An 11,949-nucleotide genomic window follows, 5' to 3' on the forward strand; every position below is an offset into this window, starting at 1 on the left:
TGTGAAGTATTGCTCGTACACTCACTAACCACAGTAGAGAACTAAAGAAATCATAGCTACCACCATTTTCCTACAGTATTGTGAATCCACGTTTTCTTTTATCCTCCCAAGCAAATAAGAATTGATTGATTTAGTGTTTTATGGCACAAAGCAGCGAGGCTATCTGCGCCAGACATTCGATAAAAATGTAAAAAAAATAAAATAAATAAATAAATAAATGTAGTAATAGACATAAATGGAAATGAAGGTAAAACAAAAAAGTATAAAACCAATGTTGACACCTAGTCTACAATGTTAAGATAGAAGGCAGAGTATAAGAAGTTGTAAGGTATTTACTCTAGCAAAAAGGTAATGATCATAACCCGCCAGGAAGACTAACAGGTAAGTTCAAGAACCACCATCAATCACCTAAAGTTGGTCTTTCCAGTCCTGGTTCCGGGTTATGTGTCATAGCAACCAGTATCAAAATGTAAAAGAAGTTTTAAAAGATACGTAGCAAAATTGTAACAATGAGTAGCCAAATGTCCAGTAAAAAGATAAAAGTCAAGTAAATGGAGTAAAATTTGTAAAAGTAATTGAAGGTAAAAACAAAACAGCAATTAAAACAGAAAATGGCGTAAAAACCAATGTTGACATCCAGTCAACAAAGTTGTAAAGGACTATCTGTAGCAAAATGGTAATGATCATAACCCGCCAGGAAGACTAACAGGTAAGTATAAAAACCACCGTCAGTCACCTGAAGTTGGTCTTTCCAGTCCTGGTTCCGGGTTATGAATCAATATGGCCAGTACTAAAATGTAAAGTAGTAAAAGTGTGAAATGATATGCAGCAAAAGTATAATAACAACTCGCCAGGACGACTAACGAGTAGTTCAAACAGTAGCGTTTGTCACCTGAAGTTGACCTTTCCAGTCCTCGTGTCGAGTTATTTAATGTTCTGGCCATTGTCCAATGTCAAATTGAAGGAGAGAGATTAAAACTGTAAAAAAGGAACCACAATGAAAAAGGTGTAATGAATAAATATGCAACACTTAAATGAGATTAAAAAGATTAATGGCCATTAAAAAATTAAAAACATTATCAAGGTGGACAGAGTCACCATCACCAATAACTCTGTCCAATGTTACAGACTGACCCTGGGAAAAATATGTTTAAAATATTGCCGTCGTTGAGAATTGTAACGATGGCAAGAAAGTAAAACGTGGCTGATAGTGATTTGAGTGTTACACAAACTATACATTGGTGCATCAGTTCCAGATAAAAGAAAATGATGAGTTAAAAAATTGTGACCAATGCGTAGCCTAGTGAGAACAACTTCCTCCTTCCGAACTTTACGGAAGCTAGATGGCCAAAGTCCAATTTTGGGTTTGATTTGAAAAAGTTTGTTGTCACGTTGCTCACTCCAAGTGGACTGCCAGCTGGCACGGAGCTGAGCCTTGAAGACAACACCATAGTCCATGTACGGAATAGGCAAAAAAGTGATGGTGCTGAAGCAGACATATTTAGCTGCCATGTCTGCAAGCTCGTTCCCGCGAATACCAACATGGCCTGGTATTGAATTGAAGTAGCTGCTAATGAGAAATGGGCCAGTCGGTTTCGAATATCAGCGAGAATAGGATGTGAGCTAACGTGTAGCGATTCCAAGGCAAGTATAGAATTAAGCAAATCAGTATAAATAGTGCAGTTGGAGTACTGCTCAGCTGCAATATGATCCAGGGCAAGAGATATGGCATACAGTTCAGCAGTGAACACAGAAGCTGTAGACGGGATTCTGCGCGCAACTACTGACCCATAGCAAACCCCACTGAATTACCTGATTTGGAACCATCTGTATAAATGGGAACTGAATGATTGTTTGAAAGATATTCATTGAATAAAAGACGGTACTTCCAATCTGGAGTATCTGCCTTTTTTAGGTGACTGAAAGAAAGGTCACATTTGGGGGCTGTAATAAGCCATGGTGGGATGGGCCGACCTGTGGAATCTGCAACGTTATCCAAGGACAGACCCAATTCATCTAATTGCGCCCGGATGCGAAGGCCAAACGGAGCAATGATAGATCGTCTGTTCTGAAAAAGTACTGCCCACCGAGGAAGGAAAACACATTTTCAGGTGGGATACTTTGGTAAGGAATGAAGTTTCGAAGTATATTGTAAAGATAGTTGCAAACGGCGAAGGTGTAGAGAAGGTTGATGAGATTCAATGTATATACTTTGAACTGGAGAGGTACGGAAAGCCCCAGTGCAGAGTCGAAGTCCTTGGTGATGAATGAGGTCCAGCATCTTTAAGGCCGAGGGTCTGGCAGAGACATAGACCATTGATCCATAATCGAGTTTCGATCTAATAAGAGCACGATATACCTTTAACATTGAACAGCGATCTGCCCCCAACTGGTAGAAGAGAGAACACGGAGGATGTTCAGTGCTCTTGCGCATTTGACTCGAAGCTGCTTTAAGTGTGGTATAAAGGTCAGTTTACGATCAAAGATAAGCCCCAAGAACTTGGTCTCCGGGACCACTGGCAGCAAAATTTCACCGATATGAAGTTCAGGATCAGGGTGAATACTCCGTCGACGGCAAAAGTGCATGCATACAGTTTTGGAGAGAGAGAGAAATTAAAGCCGTTCGCCAGAGTCCACTTCCGTACACGATTGAGGGCGGTTTGTAGTTGCCGCTCAATATATCTCATGTTTGACGACTGACATGAGATGTGAAAGTCGTCGACATACAGCCCATTCGCAACAGTGAGAGGGAGTTGTTCAGTGATAGCATTTATCTTTATACTGAAGAGTAACACTCAATACACAGCCTTGAGGGACTCCAAGTTCCTGTACAAAAGAAAGGGAAAGTGTCGAATCCACACGAACTTGGAATCTCCTGTCCATTAAAAGTTTTTTAATAAACATGGGCAAATGGCCACGTACCCCATATGTATGGAGGTCTCGCAAAACGCCATACCTCTATGTTGTGTCGTAAGCCTTCTCTATGTCAAAGAATATTGATACAAGATGTTGGCGGTTGAGAAAGGCTTCTCTGATAGATGTTTCAAGACGAATTAGGTGGTCTGTGGTGGAGTGCTGTCGACGGAACCCACACTGGGTGGGCGAGAGGAGGTTGTTTGATTCAAGGAACCAAACAAGACGAGCATTAACCATCCTTTCTAATGTCTTACAGAGACAGCTCGTCAAAGCAATTGGACGGTAGTTAAGGAATCTTGGGATCTTTCCCTGGCTTAGAGAAAGGTAAAATAATAGCCTGGCGCCAGGCATCAGGAAAAACATTCTCCTGCCAGATCCGGTTGAAAACAATCAGAAGGACATCAAGAGAAGCAGGCGATAGATGGTGCAGCATGTCATAATGAATATCATCAGGTGTACCACGTCTAGCTTATCTGTTCCTGCCTTACACCCCACCGTCGACCCCAAAGTGCGGAGCGCGATTTTACGACAATGGGTCATGAACCCAAAGCCTTCAGTTTCACAATTTGATAGCCCAACCAACAACCACGCTCGGTACGAAGTTGAAAAGATAGGTGCGAATTTTACTTCTCAAAAAACACTAAATATCTTAAGTCAGTTTTTAAACAAAATTATACAATAAATGTACGTAGACTTAACACTACGGCTTTCATTCACTCTTATGATGGGTTCCAAGTATTTAAAGACTTTTAAACATGCTCATAAGAAAACATTACTTTTAAATTACAGACAGGAGTATATCGAATCTTTATAGCCGAACAACTGATAACGCACACGGACACCCACTTAAACAGCTGTAATGTTACAAAACCCTAACCTGACGTCACCAGATGCTGTTTCTTTTTGCACGCCACTACACTTCCGACAAACTAACGTAAATCGATCACTAATGTATTAAACATGTACATCTCCAGCTACAGAATGATGTGCTTCATCCACTATTATAACTTAAAATTTATATCGTAGTACAAGATATTACACATTAAGCGAAATATTTAGAGTACACGTGTACTGTTAGTGTTTTGTTACATCTTGGCTTAGTTCACTATCGAATAAATGTATTATTGTCACATGGTAGATGGGCCACCTTTTTCACATATGTATATAAACTGAAAAAAACACTAAGTTCAAATCTCAAAAAAAAAAATTGTACATTGGTTGATTAATATTCTAAAGAAACGAACCCAATTTATTTGTTTAGTAAAGATTTGTCATTTTTAACACCAGCCAAGTTATCGCCTATCATGTAGTTAATATACGTACTTTTGTAACATTTGAAACTAATGTAAATATTTGGAACATCTATATTTAATGTCATTATATAAAATGAAACAAGTTTTGGCAAATGGTTTAAAATATTCACTTCTTGATACTCACTTCCCTTATCCCTGTCAAAATGTTAACGTTACTTTAACATTTTCACATTTCATTATATTAATGTAGTAATGTAGACGAAAAAATGGTATTTAAATAAATAATTGTACAATGTGAATATTTTACTAAGAATGCTAAATAATTAAGTATTATCCTTCCAAGTCACACACCTAAGAATAAACAGGGAGAAAAGGCTATAAGTTGAAAAGTTGCCTAAACATTCAATGGGTTTTATCTGATCAAAACAGAATTTGTCTAACCCTTGAATAGTAGTTAAGGCCTAACTAAAGCCTATTTGAAGTCTGATTAACATTTTTAATTTACTGTCGGAAACAGTTTGGAAAAACATCTGGAGAAGCAAGTTTAGTTTTGGTAGACATTTGCTTTATCTTAAATTTCTCACTATTACACCTTTAGAGCTTCGTGGGCATGACATACATCGACTTTAACACAAGTTATGTCAAATTATGCTATCAGTGCTAATGTCTTCAATTTATTAATTAATTTACAAGTCTCTAGAATAGAATGTTTCAATGGTCTCCTGTCCATTTTAGAAAACTGTAAATCAGTCACAGAAATTGTTTTTAATTGTGAAAGTCAAACATTCTGCTGTTTGTTGGTTTTAAAACTGGCAAGTACAAAAAATAAATGCATTAAAACTTAAGTCTAGATCACACTTCTGTTTAGAATAAAATCAACTATATAAACCAAGCTGTGAAATAAATGAAAGATACTTGTCAGAGGGTTACAGCTAAAATGAAATATCAATATATGAAAAAACCTAAAAAATTGATTTATTAAAAATTAGTGTTTAACACTGGAAAATATCTACATATACATGAATAAAATAAGCAAAATGTTAAACAGAGCACTAAGACACTATGTAATAGACTAGAAATACCATAATAGCATCTACAAGCTACTGAATGTCATTAACTTAGTGTGGTGGAGAACAAACATCCATTGTTACAACATTTAATACAATCTCTAGAAAGTTAACAGCATGCATATATTTAAGGTGAAGTTCGACAAAGACCATGTCACACAAGGTGTATTCACACACTAAGTAAATAGATTTCCTAAAATAGCACTGAATATGCAAGTTCATTGTAGATACTACAAAGTTTACTAATCCTATTGCAATTCATTCATTTAAAATGCCTGCAAGTCACTTTCCTAATGTAACACTTGAATACTTCATCAAGACAATAACAGATGTACAACTTAAAATGATTTAATAGGCACTGACTCGTTTATATGCAGTTCTGGTTAACTAACTTTCTGAAAACTATAAATACACAAGATAACTAAAATGATAAAAGTAGAGAATATAAACTTCTGCTAGAAAATGATGCTTAGACTTGGATGCGATTTCAGTTTCAAAAAGTTGTCTTCAAATATGTCAGGAAGGATCAGTAACATTGGAAAATGGTAACTTACACTATTTATGAAGTTAAGATTAGTGGTATATTAGATTATAACTGATATAAAGGTAAATAACTGTTAAATATTCTTATATATGGTATTAATTTAGAAAATGCAAGTGTTGTCTTCTTGGTGGTTATATCAACTGATAGTTGTCACATCGTTGTATGTACAACAATGTTTCAAGGTACCAAAATAAAAAAAATTACAATGCCAATTTCTTTAAACTAATGAAATATATAAAAATACCAGACAACAGACACAAATCAGTTGAAATGAAAGTTTAAAACTAAACTACATCACTTGCACTTTGCTAAACAAATCACCACATGTGGAATTTAACCAAGTCTGACAACAGGTATAAATGTTTCTCTACAATTACCAAAATACATTGTTACAAACAAATACAGCCCACTAACTTGAAGTTCACACCAGGCAACAGCAACTCCTGTGGCTGTATCTAATCCTTTGTATACTGTTTTGAACGATCCACGTCCAATTTCCTCTTCAAATTTAAGAAAACGTCCATCAGAGGACGTATCCCTTGCCTTCACTGCTTCGTCTTCTTCTGAACGAAATTCAGACGTACTGTCATCCGTTTTATTTGTGTCAGTGTCGACTTTCTTTTTAACAGGTTCTGCATCACCTCCAAGATCAGTTACTGAATCTGTAACCGAGGACAGAGTGGCAGTTATAGCAAGAGAACTGTCTAAGTCACACTTGGTGTAATCTTCTGCTTTATTTACAGCATATGTTTGATCTGTCCTTTCTTTAAGGTCTGTTTTATCAAAATCTGAATATAACACAGCATTTTGTTTCACGCCATTGACTGTAATATTCCTATTTACATTTTCCAAATTATCACAGACAGTACTCCCATAGGAAACAGCTTGAATTTCAGGAAGTGACTCTGTTGACAAAACTGTTTTATTTTGGGGCAAAAACTCGTCTACGCTAAGCTTTCTATTTACTGTTTTAGTAAATGAAAATCGTGAAATAAGGGTTTGACTAATAGTTTTACTTAAAGGTTTATTCTCATTAAACAAGTCTTCTTTCTTATTAGTTCCATCTTGCTTTAAGTCACTGGCACTAGAAGTTTCTGGAAGGGTCTTAGTTTCAACAGACTTTGATTTTACTGTCTGATAATGTGTACCTGCCATTCTAACTTTCTGACTAGGCTTAAAAGATGGAGTTCTCAAAAAACTTAATTCTCTAGTTTCATCCACTGAAGGCAATTCACTGACAGTTCTATTTAGTAATAGTTTAGAAGGTTTTTGCTTGGAAGTGGATACAACAGTTTGGTCTGTTTTTAACTGCCCTCTCCTTACAGATATTAAACAAGAATTAGATATTCTACTTTTACTTTTTCTTTCTGTTATATTCACTTGTTCTGATGTGTTGGGATGCTTCTGTAAAGGAATATATTTTACACTGCTACTACTTTTGTCAGCTTTAAGTATATTTCCATTTTGAGAAGCAGGTCGTGGAATTGAACAATGCCTTAAATGCTGTTGGGAAGACTTGATATCTTGGATAGCAGTCGACTTTTTAACGCCTGTTGGAATATTCGATAATCCACTAAAAGTTGAACAATGTTGGGAAGGCAGAGACTTCTTTAAATCTACAGCAGCAACTACTTGTTTGGTCTTTAGTGTTTTAAGGGTATTCCCATTCAACGAAATATTTCGTGGTTTATTGTTTATCATGTCAGTTGATGTAAGGACAATATTCTGCTCGTTTGGCTGAAAAAAAAAGTGTAATAATTAGATGAACAGGAAAATACAACATGGTATTAGCATGAGCTAATAGCTTTACCTATTAAACAAATGCAAACACTGAGTCACGAACAAAAATAATCAGCAAGACTGAAATATAACATAATACATGGTATTTACCAGGAAGATCTATTTGGTTATTTATCTGAAACATTGTAACTCAATACATGAAACAAAAACCCTATAACCCATGTGTTTTCAAAAGGTTGACTTTTCTTCTTCAGGGGCAAACTAAGAGTGCTCAATATATGCATGTATGTATGACAAACACTAAAATCTTAAAGAACAAAAATATCCTTGCACTGACTGTTTGGTGAACAATATACTCTGTATACAGATAATTTTGATTGGCAATTTTCAAGTTCGTGCAGGAATCTAGGTTAACACTACAGTTAGATAACTAATCATACTTATTTGGTTTAATAACACTGATTTTATTTTTATCATCAACTACTAAATGCACTACAAGCAAATATGTTTAAGATAACAAACGATTAGATGTTATGAAAGAAACAAATATTGAAAAGTTTTAAAAAGTAATACCTAAATAAGGTCTAATGAGTAACTATTACAAAATGAGTTTATTCCAGTATTATAATTTACAAAAGAATTTTAAAACCACCTGAAATGCACATTAAGTTCAATTATGGTGAAGTAGAAAGCCCTAACTTTATGTAAAAGTATTTTTGCAAATACATAAGGACTCAACTGTACATTAATTTTTGACTTGTAATATACAAGTAAAGAGTATGTAACTGAAAAAATAAAATGTCACCAAGTTTAAAAACTAAGCATCAAGTAGTTTAATCATACTGGTTATACACATTACAAATGTGGTGTTTCAAGATAACTAACTTCGACTACCATTTTTGAATTTCCATAATTATTATTATAAAAACTGAAAAGCTTAACACTTACGAAACTTAAATTTAAAATTACTTTATTATCATATTTTATACTGTATCTAAAATACTAATACAAATAAAAAAATTAAAATTCACCACAACTAAAGGCTTAAGTTTTAACTTACTGGGAAGTGGTATAAGCAGTCTGATAGTAACCAACATAGAAAATAGTAGTAGTATAGATAACGTAACTGGAACCGAGGCAAACATAATTTAAAGCCAGCAAAATAACACGTAATCGGTTACTTAGTTTTATTATTATACCTTGAACTACTACTACTATTATTATTAAGTACTAATAGTAACACTAACAGCAGCGTTAATACCATATAAATATCATTTACCAATGAAAAATATATGTGAAAACGGCTCGTTTGTGTTGAGAAAATACGTAAAAAAATTTCTCAACCCAAACGAGCCGTTTTTACATATATATTTTTCTGTACAAGTGGGTTTTCTCGACATCACTGATTCACCAACAAAAACAACCATGGAAAAACGCACTAAAACAATTGCATGGATTTTTAACAAAGCAAATGATTTATGTATTGAAATATTAAAATTATAATTTAGACTATTACAGTCGATTTTCATTACTCGTGGTTAAGTCACAAATATTTTACTAATACTAGTAGTGATAATAGGCTTAATTAACGTTAAACATGTTTGGACTTGCATTTTCTTTAACCGAATCTAAGCCTAAGATTAAAAGGCACAACCAATAAAAGTGACCTAAAAGTCAATAATATGTTTAAAACGTCAACTTATTATCTTCAAGTATATAATAACACGAGATATTATCATAACTGATGTATAAAACCGTTTTAATCACAATAATAATAATCATATTATGGTTAAGCTAAAACACAACAAATCTTTTAGAAGTGTTATATGTAACATACATATCCTCACAAATGAATCCATTATTTCCAAACTCCAGACTACTTTGTTCCTTTACAAACACGTCCCACCTTTTTTCCGAGTTCCCAAATCACCGACGTCAAAGAACAAATCGTTTAAACTTCAAGCTCTAACTATCACTTACTTATAACCCACAAAAACGTTCTCACATCACCTCGACGAAAAGCACAGTATATCACCCATTAGTGGCGCTGCTGTGAAGTACTGTATTTGCAGACTGCGCGCATTGATACAGTATACAACAAACTTCTAAAACTGTATTTATTATATATGTTAACTAAATAAATAATATAATAATATAATACTTTTAACAGATATAAAGTGCAATGCAAAAGGTCAAAATATAAATACATTGTTCAAAATATAGTGAACTACTTTTTTCAAAGGTGCAATGTGCAAAATTGTGACGGTCGCGACCTCTCTAGTGATGCTACGAATATATGAAGCTATACATATTAGGATGCTTTTTTCTAAATATTTTAAAAACTAATAAAATCATTAATTTTATACATTTTTATATTCTGAATTTACAAATGGTAATTTAGTAACGTTACATTTATACTTCATACTAAATATTTACCATTACATTAAAATTACCGATAAAAGTTGAAATAATTGTTTTTGTCCCAATTTATTTTATACGCATTAGATGGTACAATAATTTAACAATGGGCAAAACATAGGTCCTGCCCCCTTCAAAACTTCTAGGAAAAAAAAAAAGAGTCACATTACATAATAAGTCAATTGAAAAGAATAACAAGCAATTAATCAAACAGATACGACAAAGAAACAACCACAAAATAAATTACACTTGGAAATATAAACACTCTCTAAACTTAAATATTTAGAATAAAATAAAAAATAAAAAAGGAGAGAGCTACACGAGGGTTATCTGCACTAACCGTCTCAAATTTGGCAGTTTTAAAACTAGAGGAAAAGCAGCTTGTCATCATCTCCCACCACCAACTCTTGAAATACTCGTTTACCAACGAATAGTGGGATTAACTGTCACATAATAATGTGTCCATGGTTGGAGAGGCGAGCATGTTTGGTGCGACCGGGATTCGAACCCACGAACCTCAGATTAGGAGTTGAATGCCTTAACCCACCTGGCCATGCCAGGCGTGGAGTTAGAGACAGAAACAATTCCACTGTACTCCTTACAATGAAAAGTCTTCGAGAGTGCACTCACTCATAAATACTATTTACCAAACAAATAAATGCAGGATAACATAGTCCTTGAAAAATAAAAACAAAACAATGCGAAAGGTCTTAGTCCATGTGGCAATTATTAAAAAAAAAGGCGGCGTGGTATGGCCAGGTGGTTAAGGCACTCAACTCGTAATTCGAGGGTCGCGGGTTCGAATCCTTGTCGCTCCAAACATGCTCACCCTTTAAGCCGTTGGAGCTTTATAATGTTACGGTCAATCCCACTGTTCGTTGATAAAAGAGTAACCCAAGAGTTGATGGTGGGTGGTGATGACTAACTGCCTTTTCTCTAGTCTTACACTGCTAAATTAGGGACGACTAGCGCAGATAGCCCACGTTTAGCTTTGCGTGAAATAAAAAAACAAACAAACATTAACAAACGAGCCTCTAAAACCCAAATATGGCTTAGTGTGTATTTAGGATTTCAGTGCATTCTTTGAATATACACGTTACTTGAGAATAAGGAAATAAAAAATATTTATATAATTTTTTGTATTGCTGCATATAAAATATGATATTTAGGAAATCCCATACGCACAAAAATACAACTACAGCGCGAAACTTTATTTCTTCAGTGATGAAATTTCTGAATAATCCTTGAAGTACAAAGAAAAAAATGAGCAAGAAAACAGTTAAAGACCTTTTGTTAACTTTGTGATTTACAATTACTGAAAATAGGCAAACAGAAGTACGAGTGTGGCATAATTGTTTGGTTTTGGTTTTGTTTTGAATTTCACGCAAAGCTATATATGAGAGCTATCTGCGCTAGTTTCATCTAATTTAGCAGTGTAAGACTAGACGGGAGGCAGCTACTCGTCACCAGCCACTGCCAACTCTTGGGATATTCTTTTATCAACAAATAGTGGGACTAACTGTAACTTTGTAACGCCCCCACGGCTGAAAGGGCGAGCTTGTTTGGTGCCACAGGGATGAATGTGAGGTAAACAGAGATCTAGAGTAGATTACAGTACGGCAGAATAAAAACGATATTTTTGTTATTCTTGTATCATATGTTTGTTGATTCCTGTTCAATGAATTTGTTTCTAAAAGTACAAACGTGATGTAATAATTTTATTTTGACGAGTTTTTATGATTTTCTAACTGTATGTTATGTTTCTCATTTGTTTTCTGTGCGAGAGAAATACCTACTACACACAAAACTGCTAGATGTAGTAGCAATGTACAGGTATTTTTTCTCAACATGTGATCCACATATTCTCCCCAATCTGCTTCTTTGACCCCTGGCTAAAGCCCCTGGGGCAAGTGCGATGAGGATAAATGTCACTTGTTCCAAGGTTGGCCTAATTTGTTATCTTAGCTTGACCATTGCGAAATATGTTTCACAATAGCTTTTTGTTTAATGT

At 34.7% G+C, this 11,949-nt stretch overlaps 1 protein-coding gene across 3 annotated transcripts in view; it reads right to left on the reverse strand.

Moving 5' to 3' along the window:
- LOC143244016 (uncharacterized) overlaps nt 1-9,537 on the reverse strand; it is a 72,318-nt gene extending 62,781 nt beyond the window's left edge. For 2 of the 3 annotated variants that reach the window (XM_076487977.1, XM_076487962.1), the window contains exons 1-2: nt 9,358-9,523; nt 6,195-7,517 (exon numbers count right to left, since the gene is read on the reverse strand). In XM_076487977.1, the coding sequence (XP_076344092.1) occupies nt 6,195-7,481 (1,287 nt within the window). In that variant the 5' untranslated portion in view covers nt 7,482-7,517; nt 9,358-9,523. Of the gene's footprint in view, nt 1-6,194; nt 7,518-9,357 lie in introns of all 3 variants that reach the window. The other variant, XM_076487972.1, reaches the window with a different exon arrangement.
- Nucleotides 9,538-11,949: the final 2,412 nt, after the last annotated feature.

This window comes from Tachypleus tridentatus, chromosome 1 (genome assembly GCF_004210375.1).
Source record: "Tachypleus tridentatus isolate NWPU-2018 chromosome 1, ASM421037v1, whole genome shotgun sequence".
Classification (NCBI taxonomy): Eukaryota; Metazoa; Arthropoda; class Merostomata; order Xiphosura; family Limulidae; genus Tachypleus; species Tachypleus tridentatus.